The sequence below is a fragment of the Myotis lucifugus genome, unplaced genomic scaffold (assembly GCF_000147115.1).
Source record: "Myotis lucifugus unplaced genomic scaffold, Myoluc2.0 scaffold_432, whole genome shotgun sequence".
In the NCBI taxonomy this organism is placed as follows: domain Eukaryota; kingdom Metazoa; phylum Chordata; class Mammalia; order Chiroptera; family Vespertilionidae; genus Myotis; species Myotis lucifugus.
Window position 1 is genome coordinate 242,821 of NW_005871480.1, and position 19,833 is coordinate 262,653.

General features: G+C 38.0%; 1 protein-coding gene across 7 annotated transcripts in view; it reads right to left on the reverse strand.

The window, feature by feature from the left end:
* CEP170 (centrosomal protein 170) overlaps window positions 1-19,833 on the reverse strand; it is a 98,849-nt gene that overhangs the window by 45,289 nt on the left and 33,727 nt on the right. For all 7 annotated transcript variants that reach the window (XM_014468149.2, XM_023744154.1, XM_023744153.1 and 4 more), the window contains exons 4-8: window positions 18,751-18,829; window positions 13,320-13,378; window positions 13,069-13,231; window positions 10,986-11,120; window positions 2,125-2,601 (exon numbers count right to left, since the gene is read on the reverse strand). In XM_014468149.2, coding sequence (XP_014323635.1) covers window positions 2,125-2,601; window positions 10,986-11,120; window positions 13,069-13,231; window positions 13,320-13,378; window positions 18,751-18,829 — 913 coding nt within the window. The remainder of the gene's footprint in view (window positions 1-2,124; window positions 2,602-10,985; window positions 11,121-13,068; window positions 13,232-13,319; window positions 13,379-18,750; window positions 18,830-19,833) is intronic.

Genomic DNA, 19,833 nt, shown 5'->3' on the forward strand with positions numbered 1-19,833 from the left:
TTCTGACTCATTTAAACAGTTGCTGAAAGTTTAGTGAATATAAAATTATTACTATTTGCTGTCATTACATTTATGTGGTTAGAGTCTAGGTATATACTTTCGATAGCCTAAAATGTGGAAAACCTTTATCTAACAACTAGAGGCCTGATGCACAAAATTCGTGCAAGGGGCTTGGCCCTCGCAGCTGCAGTGGCTTGCCTCAGCCCTTGTAGCCCCGGCTTCATCCGGAAGGTGGTCCGGAAGGTTGTTTGGCTGTCTGGACTAATTAGGATATTACGCTTTTATTATTATAGATGGCAGCTCTGGCTTTGGGGAAAATCAAATGTCATTTGTAAGAATATCTGGAATAATAAAACGGGTCTATCTTGAACCAAACTGAGTTATATTCAGAGAGATTTTTTAGATGGCTTGTAGAAGGGTATGAAGGCATATCCAATAGAAGGTTTCCGAGCAATGGCAATATACTAAAGTATGTGTCTACCCAAAAATCAATTTCGAGGGGTGGTAGTATTGATTGTATAATTTTTGGTAAGGTTTTCAAATATGTAATCATTAATGCATGGATATAGTGTGACTGTGGGCATTAATGCTTCTATTTGGAACTAGGCTTGTTCAAGAGCAGAGAATGTCTTAAAATGATGGCTTAAAATAACAGCAAATACAGAAAATAGTGATAATGACTAAAAAGCAGTTATAATAAAAGGGTATTTTTAAAAACTGGTAGCTTTTAAAAGGACCTTTTAGCTCACTTTTAATGTATTTATTAAGAGTGGCTTTAAAAAGACGATGTTACTTCTAAATTTTCAAGGTTTATGCTACCTTTTACATTATACAAGGATATTAATATTATTTATCCAATTCATAAAAATGGTCGGTTTACAAATCGGTAACTTTAATTTGTAAGCTTGAGCTATACAATCATATAGATCTCTACTGTGTATTTAATATTACACAGTAGAAGTAAAGGATAACAATCTCAAGTCAGGTAATTGCGTATGTTTGTAATTAAATATAGCAACAGGCCCAACAAAGATGTAGGTAACCTCCCCATCTCACTATCTTGAAATACCTTAGAAGCAAATCAGAAATGGGTACTTCTTCATCACTTGCCCAGATTCCCAGGGCATAAAGTACGAGTTAAGCCACAGTCAGTCTTGTCATTGATTGTCAGATCATTCACTGTTTACTCTACTGAATACCTATCACGTACTCAAGTCTCAGGTGAAGTGTTAGGAATACCAGGTAATAGTCTCTGACCTCAACAAGCATTTTTTTAAAGCTCATTATCTCCTTGTACAGTTATAGAATGGCCAGATTAACATGCAATCATTTCCCTCATAGATAGCTTGTTAAATAAAATATAGAGTAACACAAAACTGTATTTGGCAATTCTAAAGTAAATTTAATTAGCAAAAACAATGGAAAAATTCGTTAAAAACTTCTATGTGCAGGTGTAAAGATCTTGCAATTTTTGGCCAAGAATTATACTAGTAAAGCATATATAAAAACTAGTTCATGAATAAATAATTCAATTGTCATTTTCATAAAAGTCTGACTATTGAAAAAATGTAATTAAGTCGATTTCCAGTAAGTTATCTCTAAACCAAAATTTTTTGTTTCCTGAGTAACTACTGAGAACAGTTTGAAACCCTCTATCAACAATATGACTTTATTACCAAGGTAGAACTTTTGACCCTTTATCAAATGGCTTAACATTTCTTTCAAAATTTAGATATTGCCATTTTACTGGAAGGATCCCAATAGAGAAGAATATTATTGAACATATCTTTTCCTTAAGTCAAGAGAATGATGAGAATTGTCTTCTAAGGAATTCCCCTGCTGAACTGACTAAATTTTTAATTCCATAAGAAAAAAGAGACATACTTAATGGCATAAATCAAATTTACAAAACCAATCTGGTTTTGGCAAGAACACAAAGGCAGACTATTTGGAATGAGTTGGCCATGGGCAGTATGGCTTGCTTTTGAGCTTTAAAATCACATATAAAGCTCGGAGGGAGCAGTTTTCTACCGCATTATTCATCTAATAGCAGTTGGGGAACTGTGAAGATGGAATTTTCCTTATCGTAATATAGGAAGTTCTGAAACGATCAATTCACTTTACCTTTCAACCTTTTCAAGTAAACGGGCACATCACTCTTAATACTTTTGGAATCGTCTTCGGTTCTCTCCCAGACCATCTGAGGAGGGTTGTTCTGAGCTAGCCAGTCGGCGACTTTGTTTTCTGGGGCCATCATTCCAGTCTGGATCCCCGGCAGGTCTTGAGTTCCCAAAGACGACTTCCTGGACTTGTGGCGCTGCTCAGAAGTAAATTTTGTCACATGGTCTCTAATCGTTACCTTCCCTGGGGCACTGTCATCAAATTCAATGGTAAAGGAGGCATGCCCTGCACCTGTGGTATGGGAGCTCGGTGTGTCTTTTGTTGGGATTTCATGGATAGTGCTTTCTGTGATTTGTGACGGCTGCTGGAACTCTTTTGTAGGGATTTCAAAATAACTCGGTTCCCTACATAAAGGAAAAAGTACTTCTTCATTTGCAGCTGCAGACTGTTCCTCCACTTGCTTGGCATCTAAGCTGCACCCTAATGAGAAAAATAAGAGAAAATTCAAAATATTGGGAGCTTCTAGCATTTGAAGGAATCAAGAGCACCACAAGTCAGATCACAGTCTGGATGAAAACCAGGGCAAATGTAACAGAGAAGAAATCATTTTGGCTGTAAACATGGTATTCAGGTACCAACAGGAGATGCAAGGTGAGTAGCAGCCATGGCAAAGGATAGCAAAGCAGCTAAGAGATGGACCTTGAATGGCCAGGGCCATGTTCTAGAAATCATCAAGGTGCTAAAGAATTGAAATCAAATGGAGATGGAGATTCATGTTCAATGTATATACTATATATCTCGAGTGACAGAAAAAAAGATGAATTTCCTTATCAAATAAGGAGAATGAAATATCTGAAATATCTTGAACACAAGTAGAGCTCCTAGGAGAACAGGTGCTCAACTGAGGAAACGCACATGAAGTCAGTATGTAAGCGATGCTCTATAAGCAATGACCCCACTTACCATTCTTCCCATCACATTCACAATCATTACTAACAGAATGACCAAAGTAATAAATAAAATAAAACGTGTGATCCTTGCAAGAAGATACATTTTATAAAGAATAAAAGAATATTAAAGACAAAGCATGTGGTTTGTCTGCAGCATTGCGATCCAAGCAGCAGGGTGAAAAAAAATAAGATAAAAGTAGAAATTCAGTTGCCAGCCATCCATTGCAGAAGAAAATTCATGTACATTTCTATACAGCAGAATATGCACAAGTGTCAAAAATCCTTGGAGAAAAGGCTGAATTATAAAATCAGATCAACAACAAGAGCTGGCAGAAGAAGCCAACAGCACTGGAATGCTAGCATTCGTCGATTGCCCAGAAGCGAATATAAAGGCATAAAAATAAAAATAAACACATTTATACATAAAGCCTGTAAAAGCATAGAAGTGAAAATGACAATTGAAATGTTTTAAGTATGTGTTATCAGAAGTGCAGATGCAATACATATATATGTACATTTTTTAAAGATTAAACTGCCCTGTTTTTCAGGAAGCAACTGACCATGGCTATTTATCAAGATGGTAAAGAGTGAGTTCAAATGAAAACTATTTCCCTAAAGCTCAGACAGCATTCTTGTTGAAAATACAATGGGAGAAACCATTTGCAGATCATTTATTAGGAGGAAAGGCCATGCAGGGAGACCAAGTTGTTTTCAATCATTTTCTAATTAAGTGAAGTAGTTAGTCTTTTGAAACATCTTTTGGAATATTACATCTTGATGGGATTCTTCAGGTGCTGTAATTGACTTCTTGGCATATTCTGAATATGAAGCCATCATAACACTGTTTGCTTTTAGGGAACAGAAGATTGGGACGACAACATTTCTGTAACCGAAAGTAGGGGGTAGTGTATAGAAGACATCAAGCTAATTTCAAAAAAAAACCCCAAAATCTATGCAGAAGATAAACAATATCCAACCAAAACAATCTCAATGTAAAAATGATCCTTTTCAAAGTCTACTTAGTTTTTTCACCACTGAAAATGAAAAAAAATTATATCAAGAACAACTTTACGTTATCAAAGCAAATATTTTACATGCTCTTTGAAAGGTTATACAAGACTTAATTTAAAGTCACATTTAAAATTTTTCTTTATTAAAAAGTTAATTTATCTTTTTCTTAATAATAAAATGTTCACTTGAATTTGAATATTTACTCTGAAGGCCTATCACTTGAAATTCCTGTGACAGTATAATGCATTAACCACTAGACATATATTAATAAACTCATTAATAAATGTTTTTGATTTTTTCATACATTGATTGATTTATTATGTACAATATACTGTACTTAATCAATTCCATATAGTACAACTGGTTTATAAACCATGCTACCAACAGAGATACCTAATCATTCCTTCATTCCTTCATTCTGCTTTGCTCATCCTTCAAATAACAGTAACACTAGGGACAAAGGGTGGTAGTTTTCTATCAAATGATGTGGCTGAATTACAATGTAAAAACCACAAAGAGCTGGTCCAGGTATATATGGTTTACATCCACTTGCCACTCAACACTCAAAAGAAATACTTTCCTCCCTTGGGAATGAAAAGTTCCCTGTTACTACTAACATACTTTCAACATATGTTCACATTATAACAGCAGAGACCAACAAGTGCACATCACTGCTTTTAAGCTTATTGTTCCCTTAGTCCTACTGCAAAATCGCCTTTACTCCAAGGACTAGGAACCTGAGGATGGTACAAGTTAACATCAACTCTACCCAGCAATCAGTTGTCTAACACCATCGAGTAGCACTTTAGAGTAGGTAAGGCAACATGTTAAGATCCGATGGTTATAACCAGGCGGCCTGGTTTAGTAAAAAGCAGGGATAAGACTTCAAATCAGATTAAATCCTGTCTCTATCAGCCTTTAGTTCTCATTTTCCTCCCTGTAAAAAGAGGAAATAGTAATATCTATCCATCAGACTGCTATGAACATTTAGTGAGATACTATTGGGTGAGATCTTGTAAGTTACTCAGAACAAAACTTGGCATAAGTGGCACACAAATAAACGTTTCTCTCTTGTCCTGCCCCAAATCTCCAACACGGTTAAGAATGAGGAAAACAACCAACTAAAACCAAAAATCTAACTCTAAGAAACCCAAGACAGACATGATGCCTCTTCTCTCATATCTTTGACCTTCACTAACAAGGAAGTCCCTCTTGAGAGCTAGTGAGGCTTAACCTTACCAGACCGCTGTACCGATTTTTAGGTAATTTCCACACAAAGGTGGAATATTGGCGCTAGATGAAAGGTAGATGAAAGGTAGACCTATTTTCTACAATGTCTCCAAGTTCCATCTTATTCTAAACACTTGTTTGCATGTAACTAACATTTTTCTGTATCATGTTGGTTTTTTCTCTTTAATTCTCAGGAGCCCAGGTATAGGGGACAGTTAGGTTCAGGGCCTCAGATCTGGTAGACTTAAGGTCAGACGGATAACTGAGAAGTAAGAGTCAAGTTGTAGAGAGAAGACTAAAATGATCAAGGGGAGGCATGGCTCAGAGACACACAAGCCCAAACCATTCCGTGTACAAGACGTACACACACCCCTTCCAAGTGTCCCAGGGACATCGCTGTAATGCATCACAGTTCCATGTTCTTTACCTAATATTCATCACTTAATATTCATAATGATTCCGAGTCATAAAGCAAACATTTTAATTACATTCCGCCTCCTCTGCTTGGAAAGGCAGCGATAGGGGTAATTCATTTAAAATAGAAATACAGGAAATCATTCAACTTTGTAAAAAAATTGTCAGTTGTAAAAGTTCAGTCATCTGGAAAATTCATTATGGGGAAGAATTCCTTTCTCAGAAGATAAGAAAAACAGATCAAGTGTGGGCCCACTATATTGGGGAAGTGTAGGCCTACTAGGAAAATTAGGGCTTTTCCAAATTAAAACAGAGATATAAGCAACTTTCCTCTCTTAGGAAACTGACAGAACATACTCTGGAATTATGAATTTAACATCCATTTCTCTTCCAAATCTATTTTGTTTACACTAAAATACACCAAATAACATACTAAATATACTAATATTTTATTTATACTGATACTGTTATTAATCTAAATTCTAGATATTTAAACATTTTTAATAACTATGTTAGAATTAATTCTGTTTACCTAAATCAGAGCAATTGGTGATAATATCCTTAACTTCCTTAAAATATTTTATGACTGAGTGACCTTCCAGGGAATCCTGTATATACAGAATCCAGAAAAAGGAGTTCCCTTTATTCTTCTGTACTAAATTAAATAAAATATTACACCAACTCAAGATGACACAGACTGTAATGTGAAGGCTCCTTCTGCTAGTATATTCAAGTACTTGGTATAACAAAGACTAGTAAACCACTTTTGCTTAAAAGGAGTCACAACCTGCAAGTTTTTAAATTTAGGTAGATGAGGTTAAAAATCAATATGAAAGAGACAAAAATCTACTCCTCACAGTTGGGCACACCTTCTCGAAATGTATGCAATGCTTAGAGGCCTTTCATTGTAACCTAAAGAAATGTGTAAACCAAGTGAGCAGGTAGAAGAGCATACCTAGCCCTGGCCGGTGTGGCTCAGTTGGTTGAGCACAGTCCCATGCACTGCAAGGTCGCAGGTTCAATTCCCAGTCAGGTCACATGCCCAGGTTTTGGACTCGATCCCCAGCAGGGGGTGTGCTAGAGGCAGCGGAATGATGTTTCTCTCTCTGTCTCCCTTTCTTTCTCTCTAAAATCCAGAGACGAGCATACCTGTAGCTAACGTGAGGACTGATTTTTCTATAATAGGACTCAAAATATTCACATGATTTCAGGAGAACTTGATTGCTCTGATGTACAGATTTGCTTCTAGGGTGTTTAGGCTACTTGGTAAGTCTGTAGAGATTTTGGAAACATGGGGACCCTTAGAGAGGAACATCAAAAATAACCAGGTAGCCCTGGCTGGTTTGGCTCAGTGGATAGAGCATTGGCTTGCAGACTGAAGGGTCCTGGGTTCAATTCCGGTCAAGGGCACATGCCTGGGTTGCGGGCTTGATTTTTAGTAGGGGGTGTGCAGGAGGCAGCTGATCCATGATTCTCTCTCATCACTGATGTTGCTATCTCTCTCTCTCTCTCCCTTCCAGGAGTCGAGCTGCCTGGGTTAAAATCCCAACTAAATTATTTACTAGCTGGGTGACCTTGGTAAGGAAATTCCTCTCTGAAATCAATAAAAATATGTTAAAAAAATAATCAGGTAGTACACAGATACTCTCTTCTCCTTTCTGGAATGTTCACCTGTCATGACTAAGTACTAAGATTTTACTTCTAAAATTTGGTAATCAAGAAGCAAATGTCTTTTTGTTTTACCAAAATAGTATGCTTAGAGAAGAAATAATTACACTAATAAGCATTTGTGTTTCACGATTTGAAAGATTTTTTGTAACAGAAACAACTTAATTTCAAAATGATATCATGAAATAACATTTAGTATATGTTTTCAAATTGATTCTACAATCTATGCTGGCATCATAAATTATTTCAGGTCGGTAAATATTTTGTTTTCCTCATCCTAGATTTAAAAAGGCTGTAAGCGATAAATCTGAAACAATATCTTTATACGAATATAAGAAAACAAGTGAGCCTGGCCGGCATGGCTCAGTGGTTGAGCATCAACCTACGAACCAGGAGGTCAGGGTCCGATTCCTGGTCAAGGGCACATGCCCGAGTTGGGGGCTCAATCCCCAGTGTGGGGTGTGCAGGGGACAGCTGATCAATGATTCTCTCTCATCATTGATGTTTCTATCTCTCTCTCCCTCTCCCTTCCTCTCTGAAATCAATAAAAATATATTTAAAAAAAGAAAAAATATCCTCTGGTGAGGATTAACAAACAAACAAATAAAATAAACCTTAAAAAAAAAAGGTGTACTTGGGAGTCGAGCTGCCTGGGTTAAAATCCTCACTAAACTATTTGCTAGCTGGGTGCTTGGAAAGGAAATTCACATCGCTGCCCCTCAGTTTCCTGATCTATAAAATGGGGAAAATTACAGTAACAATCTTCAGGTATCGCTGAGGATTAAATGATGAACATATGCAGGGTACTAACAAGAGTGTCTGGCTAAGTAAGAATCACTGAAGCCTTAGCTATTATTTATAAATCATGATTCTGTCTCCAGGACAGAAATTACACATACACTTCACTGTATTCTACAAGTTATAGATTTCAGATTTCAAAGTCATTTTGTGTGAGGGGGGAGGAATAGATTTTGAATGGCAAGATAAAATCACCCTCACAATTATTTTCCGAATTTGGCAATAGTTACAATCTGCTGTGTCTTCTTTTAAATTAACCTCCATAATCAGTACGTTTTCCCCTCTTCTCTCTACGAGGTGGCTCTGGTGCACCGTGGTAATACGTGATCCTTGAAATAAGGAACTTAAGATGAGAAGGCATACACACAAAACACTGAATGAAACAGTGTTATATATCAGCAATACATATATACGGATACACTTAGAATACTTTATCACCTGATGTAAGTGTGTATATATCTGTGGGGATAAAGCAGGCAGGAATTATAGTATAATTTATGTGGGAAGCCATTGGTAGACAGTCTAAAAACAACTCTTTGTGGGACATAAGGCTCTTAAGGAAAGTGGGACATAATTAGAACTTGGACATAAATCTATTTGGCAGGCAAAAGACAGCCACTTTAGGTGTTGGTTTTTTTTAATGAAAATAAAGAACTGAGATTTTTTATGCAAAATGAACTGCAGGAGGGTTGAAACTGGAAGTAGGAAGTTCAATTTATGACTTAGTGAACAAAAAAAAGGGCAACAGTGAGAAGGGAAGATATGAAGATTTCAAATGAAGCAGACATTCTTGACCGCCTTCCAATATCCATTTCCTGTACCTCCTCCTCAAAGAACTCCAACATTGCCGGGTATCTCCTCTTCCCTGACACAGCTCATGTGCCTTCGAGCAAAACTAACCCCACACAGCTTCAGGGTGAGCGAGATGGCTGAAGGATAGCCTCCTAGCCCTTGCCAGGGGTTGGTTCAGAAACAAGGGGGTGACCTACTCGTGAACCTGTCAGAGGCCGATGAGATGAGAGATATGCTGAAAATTTTGAGAAGAAATCCTCTTGCAACTGCTGGGGTCCTCTGGAAGCAATCTTTGCTACTTCCTGCTGGCTGTGATCCGATAGCACACACCCCGGATTGCTGCTGGCAGGCAGCCTACGTGTGCGAGAGGAACTGCCCAGTATGCAGCCACTGTGGGTAGGAGGGCTGAGAAATGGACAGAAACCAGCCAGAGGATGACACTGTTGAGATGCTGCGCTAACCAATCCTGAAGAGACTCAGTTACTTTTTAAAAAAAATATAGTTATTATTGATCCCAGAGAGGAAGCGAGAGGGAGAGAGAGATGGAAACATCAATGATGAGAGAGAATCATTGATCGGCTGCCTCCTGCACGTGCCACACTGGTTATTGAGCTTGCAACCGGGGCATGTGCCCTGACCAGGAATTGAACCATCACCTCCTGATTCATAGGTTGACACTCAACCACTAAGCCACGCCGGCTGGGTGAGACTCAGTTATTTAAACCATGAAATATCTTTCCTGTTTAGTCTCAGGAAGCATGTCTGTTACTTGCATGTGAGAATCTGCTCAACAACACATGGAGTCTCTGAGCTTGGGCATGAAGAAACCTGTGTTGGTCTCAGAGGCCAGGAAGCTGTGAGGCGAACTGATTTGCAAAGTTGCTAACTTAAATTGGGGGCAAAATCAAATCAAGTTGATAAAGGCAGCTTTCGGAGACACGTGTCCTGGAAAAATCAGAGCGTATTTAAAGAACCAGTGTCCTTATTCTCCAGCTACACAAAAATGTCCTATTTCTCTTGCAGAACTGGGGTCAGAGGTAGAAAACTGACAAGTGCTCTGATGGTATCTTCCCTTGACTCAGAGCTGGTTCCCGTACTGCTACTGGTGCCCGCATTGAATTCCTGCAGGCCTGGATCCTTATCTGTGTTACCACTGACTCCAGGACATAGGTGATGGACAACTCACACCACTGTTTCCTGAAAGTCTTGATTTTCTGGCTTATGGATACTTAGTTCATTACTACATCCCTCCAGCAACGGGAAGAATATATTTCCTGACTACTAACCTGGGAATTTGACCCACAACTATGTCTTCATTCTGGCTGCTGAGCTAAGCTAATCTTGTTGCTACCATATCCCAACAAACTGGATAAAGTGAGGCTTGAAAGGTTATAATTTCATGTCATATTTCTGAACATCAGAGAAATTGCTCATTTAAAAATCTATATATATACAAAAGGCTAATATGCAAAGTGTCCCCTCAGGAGTTCAACCGAGAGACCAGGAGCTCGATCGCTCACTATGACATGCACTGACAACCAGGGGGCAGTGTGGAATGAAGGAAGGCCCCGGTTGACAGCCGGATCGGCCCTGATCGCCGGCCAGGCCTAGGGATCTTGCTTGTGCACGAATTTCGTGCACCGGGCTTCTAGCATGATTATATGCTCATGAACCTAATGAAAACACACCAAATTAGTTGTATTTTAAAATAGTTAAACTGTCCAACTACATTATTAATGTCTTCCCAAGTTTTAACAATCTCATAAAAAAAACTGCAAAAATATTTTTAAATGATTTACAAAGATAATGGAATAACTTATGTGAGAATAATTCAGAATGAATTAAAATTACAATGTTAAAGTCATTAAAACATTCATCACCTTTTTTTTTTTAAAATCAAATTAAAGAGTAGTAGATATCTCTTTTTAGGGTAGACAGGTTTGTTACCTGATAATAATATCCCCAAATATCCCCAAATCTCATAATCTGAAGTTTTTTTACCTGAGGTTCCAGTTTCATGATTTTTTTCTTCTGGTTTGCCATTTGACTTGAAAGCTCTTTTTTCATCCACCTCATCATCGCCCCACCATGAAGGCTGCCCATATAATGGAGTACCACGAGGCATGGCAGAAGTATCTGGAAAGAGGTATGAAAATCTGTCTAAAGCATATGAAACAGAAAAAAAATGCTTTGCAGACATTAGAACTGCCTGGTTGATTTGTAAAATGAAAAACAACGTATAGTCTAGATGGCTGAAAAGTACTTAAGTTAAATAACAACTTAGTATTTGTGCAAGACCTTATTCAGTGTCAGACATGACTACAGAAATTGTGTTTTGCACTCACTAGTATCTAAGTACTGCAAACTGCTAAGCCCAATAACTTTCTACTCAACCACAATCAGTTATTTGGTCAACAGAAATGACTTCTTATGTCTAAATATAAAAGATTAAAGTCAATTTTGGTATGAGTGACTATTTAAATTTTTTTTTAAAGCCATAGGGCATTGCATATTAACTAAATTTAAACTTGCTGTTAATAGGACTGACAGATTTACATTTGAACAAATTTGGTGATGTCTCTCAATTTTTTTTTAAAAATATATTTTATTGATTTTTTACAGAGAGGAAGGGAGAGAGATAGAGAGTTAGAAACATCGATGAGAGAGAAACATCGATCAGCTGCCTCCTGCACATCTCCTACTGGGGATGTGCCCGCAACCCAGGTACATGCCCTTGACCGGAATCGAACCTGGGACCTTTCAGTCCGCAAGCCGACGCTCTATCCACTGAGCCAAACCGGTTTTGGCATGTCTCTCAATTTAAAAAATTGCTTTTGCATGAAAGGGATTATTTATCTGAAGCATTGTTTACAGTTTCTGGAACATGATAAATATGATCATTGTGATGATGCAGCATCAGTGGGTATTTCCTATGTATTCATTTCAGTTATAATTCAGAAGAAAAAGCAAACACATGTGAATTAATAAAAATACTGTATGGTGAATTACATTTAAATCCCTTACATATTTAAACATATGAAACACACCTACATACAACTGCCATAGAATGTGGTTTATAATGCTTTGCAGCAAAAGCACTGCCTGCATTAAAGTCCACTGTGAAACTGTTATTATTATTATTATTACTAGAGGCCCAGTGCATGGATTTGTGCATTGGTGGGGTCCCTTGGCCTAGCCTGTGGGGATTGGGCTGAAACTGGCTCTCTGACATCCCCTAAGGCAAGGGTTCTCAACCTGTGGGTCGCGACCTCTTTGGCAGTCGAACGACCCTTTCACAGGGGTCGCCTAAGACCATCCTGCATATCAGATATTTACATTACGATTCATAACAGTAGCAACATTACAGTTATGAAGTAGCAACGAAAATAACTTCATGGTTGGGTCACAACATGAGGAACTGTATTTAAAAGGCCAGAAGGTTGAGAACCACTGCCCTAAGGGGTCCTGAAATGTGAGAGGGCACAGGCCAGGCCAAGGGACCCCACCGGTGCACAATCAGGGCCAGGGAGGGACTGGGGGAGGGCTCCAGGGAGTGTCCGACCCATCTGGCCCAGTCCCGATGGGCTGGACCCCAGCAGCAAGCTAACCTACTGGTCAGAGCGTCTGCCCCCTGGTGGTCAGTGTGCCTTATAGTGACTGGTTGATGGGTCGGAGGTACAATTAGCATGTTAGCCGTTTATATATATACTAGAGGCCTGGTGCACAAAATTCGTGCACGGGGTGGGGTGTCCCTCAGCTCACTCTACAACGATGCCAGCATCCTGCGCCCTGGCCGGCCTCTGGCCGGAGGCCCGCCTGCCTGCCCTCCCTCCTTCCCTCCGCTCGGCCGCTGCTCCCCCCAGAGGGGCTGACAGGACCGAACACTCCAGCGGCGGGGCTGAGGGGACTGGGCAACGCCATCTTTGTGACAGAGTGATGGTTAATTTGCATATTACCCTTTTATTAGATAGGATATATATAGAGAGATTATTATTACTATCTGGACATGGACAAGATTTTGAGAACAAAGCCTGCCACTTCGCAATTAAGTATCCACACGGTGTCTTCAGCGAGGGGAGCATACCCAGGGCCTTCTCCTCGGCCTTCAGGGCCTCAGTGGCTTTGTGCTGAGCTTCTGGTGGAGGATCTGCCACCTTCGGATCCACGCTTTTGGCACAAGCAGATTTGGAGGATTCTGGTTCTGAAGATTTTTGGGACAATTGGAGCTGAATGGTAAACTTCTCGTGCTAGAAAACATTGCAGTGAAACATCCATGAGTGAAACCAAACCTAGTAAACAGTAGGTTTACAAAAGAAATAAGGAAAAGCTTTTTACCTTTAGAGCTTCTTCAGGGACCCTCATCTCTCCTCGTACTACAGTGAAAAGATTTGTATGTGAACAGGGCTAAGGAAGAATACAACTTTGAAATTGTCCTATTGGAAACAGGGAATTCTAGCAAAATTAGTGTATCCCCCTAAGACTTAAATGTTAAAATATGCTCACAAATATAAAATTTTTCAATTTTAAATACCAAAGAAAATCTTGATATCTAGCAAGTAATTCCACACTTCGGCAATAATGGCCTCCAAGCAATAACTGGGTAATGAATCTGAGCACAAAGGACATTTTCAGTTCTAACAATGGGGCTGAAAAGAAGAAAGAGCACCTGGATCAAATCATATTGACAGCTAATCACAAACATGTAAAAGGAAGTAACTTATCAGTGATTACCCGAGTAAATCCTGAAGGAATTCGATGACTCAGACTCTCAGCACTCATAAAAATACAGTTCATTTGAGAATGTACAACAAGTGCTATAATTAGGGTCCTTACAGCAACCACAGCCATCTCTGAGCCCCACGAATTGCCATAGGGTCAGGTTACATGATCAAACAACGGATTCTATACAGATCAGAAGCAAGTGCTGCATGTAATGAATGCTTTCATTATTATGCCCCAAAGAACAATGCCTCTGTATATTAAAAAGAGCTCCCACCACACAGTGGAGGTCACATTTCCCACCATTACTTAATCCTGTAATGAAAGGACTTTTATACCATGTGAGATACCAATTCACAGCCCCCATGACTTCAGGGGTAGAAAGCTATAATCACCATGACTACTTGGGGGAAAATAAAGGCTTCCCATGCATTAGGAGCAGTACACTTGTAAAGGTATTTAACCTATATTTCTACTCATTCAAATAATAAAAACTCAGAATGTTTTTAGAGTTGTAAAGAGCTTTGGGGACCTACCCTTCATTTCCATTACCCGGCTTCCTATTCCATAGTGAAGGAACTTGAGATTGGAAGGGCAGACCCCAACGACAATACTCTACTCACCTGATCCCAGGCTGGGGCTTCCCTCTCACTTTACACTGCTCCCTGTAGCTGTGAAATATTAAGATTTTCCCTTTTTTGTTATGAACACATGCTGGTACATATTTGCTGGTATAGATGCAAGCGTGTATTTCACAACTAAGTACATTTAATGAAAAATAAAAGTCAAGTAGTTTTGCTTTACTCCCAAGAAACTCATTAACAGCTGGAGAAGATTCAGAGCATTCTTACATTTACAATGGAAAACAGAGCATCTTTAACAAGTTGAAAGCTACTTCTATTTTTTATTTTTATTGATTTTAGAGAAAAAGGGAGAGGGAAACATTGATGCGAGGGTGAAACATCGACTGGTTGCCTCCTGTACGTACCCCAACTGGGGATTGAACCCACAACCTGGGTATGTGCCCTGACAGGGAATTGAACAGGCAACCTTGCGGTGCACCTGATGACGCTCAACCAACTGAGCCACACAGGCCAGGGTCATGTCTATTTTTCCAATGGGAAACACCAATGATGTTAGCCAGCTGTGAGGGTTTTCTGGAGCTTCCAGGTAGCTCCTTTTTGAAGGCTATTCCCTGAGGCTAGCCTGGAGTATCCCTTTAGACTGAGACTCTTTCTAAGATCAGGGAAAACTTGACAGGTCTTGGACTTCACCTACCAAAAAGATTTCTGCGTGTTGGCCTACCAAAGAACTCAGGAATCCTCTTGTTTAGTTCATGAGTTTCCTGAGGACTCTGGTATGACTATGAGATTCTGAGGCTGCCCTCGCCCCAGATTTTATCTCCAAAGCTACCATTTTTCTTGTGGTAGAGACCTAAGTGACTGTTCTTGCTACTTAAGAAAAATGACAAACTAAGGTACAATTACTTACGATGTCAGTAAGTTACAAAATAAACAATAGCGTATAGAGTCATATATCAATTATATCTCAATTTGTGAAAATAAACTTACAAAAATTTTAATTCTTGTTTCTTAAAAATCCTAATATTGATAGGTTAATTCCCCATTTCCTTACATATGATTGTAATTTTAATCATTCCTATGTTCAATTTATTCAGGAAATGTTTATCTAAAAGTGGCACCATGGCAACTCATCTACATCTACTAGTAATGTGACCTCTGACACCATCCTTTAACTTAATGATAATTAAGACCAGAATGAGAGCAAAATTTTCAATCGTTTCAGTTGCTCCTAGGGGCCTGGACTTAAAACACCAGGCGCAGAAATCATTGTGAGCACATCTTTCAAAAAGTATTTTAAAAATTAAGTCAGTAAGTTGTTTCACTGGGGAAATACCAATCACAGAAGAAATGGGGGAAGTTTTAAAAAATTTCCCAAATATTACATAATGAGACTTTGTTACTTGAGACATTTCCAGTGTTTCAGAAAGTGTTGCATTCGCAAACAACTGAGATGGGTATTAATATTCTCTTAAAAACTGTGCTATAGCCGTAACCGGTTTGGCTCAGTGGATAGAGCGTCGGCCTGTGGACTGAAAGGTCCCAGGTTCGATTCCGGTCAAGGGCATGTACCTTGGTTGCGGGCACATCCCTAGTAGGGGGTGTGCAGGAGGCAGCTGATCGATGTTTCTTTCTCATCGATATTTCTGACTCTCTATCCCTCTCCCTTCCTCTCTGTAAAAAATCAATAAAATATATTTAAAAACAAAACAAAACAAAAAACCAAAAAAAACCTGTGCTATATTACTAAAATATGTCACTCGCATGGTGTTGAAGACACTAATAAATGAGAATGTTTGAATACAGTAATTTTAAACAATGAAAGAATGGGAATAAAGTACTTTTTTTCTAAATTTATATATTTTTAGATGGTGACTGTTAAAATACATATATAAGGTTATTCTTAAAAATTCTCCTTAAAGTTAGCCAAAAACTTTTTCTTTCAAATCTTCTCATTGGGAAAATTCCCTATTTGATATCTGATCATGAAATATACAATTATGCTATTAGGGTCCACAGTATACTAAGATCCTAAGAGATACCCACGGGATTTTAGTTATGGCAGCCTGGCCAGTGTTGCTCAGTGGTTAAGCATCAATCCACAAACCAAGAGGTCACTAGTTCATTCCTGGTCAGGGCACATGTCTGGGTTGCGGGCTTGATCCCCAGTAAGGGGATGTGCAGGAAGCAACCAATCAATGTTTCTATCTCTCTATCCTTCTGCCTTTCTCTCTCTCTAAAAATCACTAAAAACATATTTAAAAAATAAACAAACAGAAAAACAAATTTAAAAAAGTTATGTCAGAAAACCATTCAAGGGAAAAATTTTAATCTATTAATTTTGTCTACATCTTTGGAAAATATGCATTTTACCTTAGCAGATGAATACCTTGTTCAACTTGCAGAAGACCCTGCTCTATAGGAACAGTGTTTAAACAACCGATTTTAACTTTTCTTCTATTCTTCTAGGCTTCATTCTTTTATCAAATAGCTTATATGAATTTCTTAAATTTAGTTCTTTTGAGCTTTGAAAATACCCTTGATTTTTAAAATTTGAAAAGTGGCCCCAACTGGTTTGGCTCAGTGGATGGAGCAACAGTCTGCAGACTGAAGGGTCCCGCGTTCAATTCTAGTCAAGAGCACATGCCCGCGTTGCGGGCTTGATCCCCAGCGGGGTTGCGAGCAAGAGGCAGCTGATCAATGACTCTTTCTCATCATTGATATTTCTCTCTCTCTCTCTCCCTCTCTGAAATCAATAAAGAATATATATATATTTAAAAAAGTTAAAATAAATTAAAATTTGAAGTGCGTTGTTTTTTTTATTGATATTAACCACATTAATCAGGAAAAATCTTCACATCTCTGAAAAAAGAGTGAATTTTTAATTACGTTGATCCCCTCTAGATTATTTTAGCAGTCACCATCTAGACTGCCAAGCAAACTGCTCCAAGTATAGACAAGTCATGGTCACCACCCATATTTCCTATTTTCTCATGTTTTGAAATAGGTGGTGCCAAATGGTTCAGGAGGTACTTAAATACAATGTCCACTTGCATTTATTTTTTGATGAAGCTTATCACGCTGGTGGAAAATGACCCATGAATAAAGGTTTTAATGCCAATTCTTAATCATTTTATGGGATACACATTTTCAAAAGGATTTAAAATATACAACTCAAAAGTGTTAATGTTGAATGGTTTCACTTTTCACTTATTCCTTAGGCTCTACAAGTATAAAGGTTATGTGATGTGCTACAAAACTAGTTTTTCATCAAGTTTAAGTTAAATATAAAATAATAATTAGTTATGCTCTAAGAACGATTTTAAAGTGTTAATGCATTTACTTTATCTAAGTATCAATTCTACTTATCTGGGACTAAATTTTCTCTGCTAGTGATAAAAATCCATCCAAGTAGCTAATATGTTGAATATATTCCTCAATATCAAATTCCAGGTAAAGGAAGTAATTGAAAAAATCAACACTCAAGAAAAATATTCAGCACAATGTGGAATATCAATAAGTCCTTTTTACAAAGCTTACTGCTTTGAATAGACGGACATGTTTTTCTTCTTCTTCAACCAATTATAACCCTTTTCTTTACTGGTGATTCTTTGCCCTAGTGTAGGCAGTAGGAGAGTCATGTCCCTGTTCAGTTCTTAGAATCCTATTTTTAAACAAAAGATTTTAAAATATACACTAAGTGGCCCAGCCAGTGTGGCTCAGTGGATGAGCGTCAACCTATGAACCAGGAGGTCTCGGTTCAATTCCGGTTAGGGCACATGCCCAGGTTAAGGGCTCGATCCCCAGTAGGGGGCGTGCAGGAGGCAGCTGATCAATGATTCTGTCATCATTGATGTTTCTATCTCTCTTCCCTTTCTCTCTGAAGTCAATACAAATATTTAAAAAATAAAAAATAAAGAAGTAAAATAAAATACACATTAAGTGCATAATGTACTTAATCAGGGAGTGTGGGTCTTAGAAGACACAGTATATTAAGAATTTTGAATTAACTAGGCAAAGAGATGAAATAAATAAAATGCAGTAAAAGTAGGAATGGAAGGCAAGGCAGGGTTAAATTTGTACATTCCTCCCGGAGGCTGATCTGTGCCATTATCATCCAACCAAAAAAAAAAAGTCTCAGGGCTGGGCTAATATTAAACATCCCCCTGTCCTCTCCCCAGTCACATTCTTTGATATCCAAACTACATATGTAATAGCACTGCAGGGAGACCAACGTTAAAAATAGAGGGGTCCATCAAATTTTCCAGAATTATTTTTAGGAGCAGGCATAGCAACAAAATATATATACATATATATTATTTTTAAACATGTATTTCAGTATGGGAAGGCACAAAGACTTCTAGCATGCCTGTACTGAGAATTTTTATGTCTTAAGAAATGTTAATGTACACCAGAGTAGAGATTTTGAATGAATTTAATAAATGCACAAAATCAGATAAGGATATCATATCCAAATCTCAGCTTATCTTCAAGTTTCAAGGTGATATAAGTCTGTTCTGGAATCCTTACATCATTCACAAAAGTCTACAAGGAAAAAAACAAGATGTTAGGATACATATTGAAGCATTAATTACTACATTTCAGAAAAGCAAATACTCAAAACTCATACATAACATATGGTGGCTAATACAGTTTGTGTATCATAAAATGTGTCCTGCATCTCATACGCTGGTAAAATATTGCATACTAATCCCTTTATCTCATGACTTGTAACACAGAGAGAAGCAGGTCACAGCCTACGCCCACCAGGCTGCTAAGACAAATCTAACACCTAAAACAGCCAAGAAAAGCGCCTAACCTGAAGCTGATAAGTTATAAAGGGTCCTGAACTCTCCACGTCATCAGAATGTACTGGACTCGGTTAGTTTTTTTTTGACAATTCTAATTATTTCCAAGGATTGCTATTTCATTACTTTTATTCTTAGACTTTTTTGAAAGCACAAGAAGAAAATTTACTTTTTAAGAAAACGAAATAAAACTCATTCTGTTTTATAGTTGCGATGAGTCCTTTGGACCCTTTTGTGAATCAAATATACACATGAGATCTTAGTGATATATTTTTCCTGTATCATAAAACATTCTACTATTTCACTAGCCTGTAATTATTTCACCATTGCATCAATTTTTCTAACTATGCAGAAAAGGACCAAAACAAGAAAATAGAATAATGGAATTACCTAACATAAACACTATCCAACAGAAATAGATTGCAAGCCACAGATGTACTGTTAAATGTTCTAGTAGGCACATTAATGAGGTAAAAAGAAAGAAGTAAAATTAACTTTAATAAATACTTTTTTCTGTTCTTTTTTAAAATTTATCTTTATTGTTGAAAGTATTACAGATGCCCCCTTTTTCTTCCCATTGATCCCTTCCACCCCACACCCACTCCTCCCAGGCCTTTTAATTTGATCCATATGTCCAAAATAGTACCATTTCAACAAGTAATGAATATAAAAATTCATAAGATATTTTACATTCTTGTTTGTGTACTTCAGACTATTCACATTTGAAGTTCTCCACAGCCA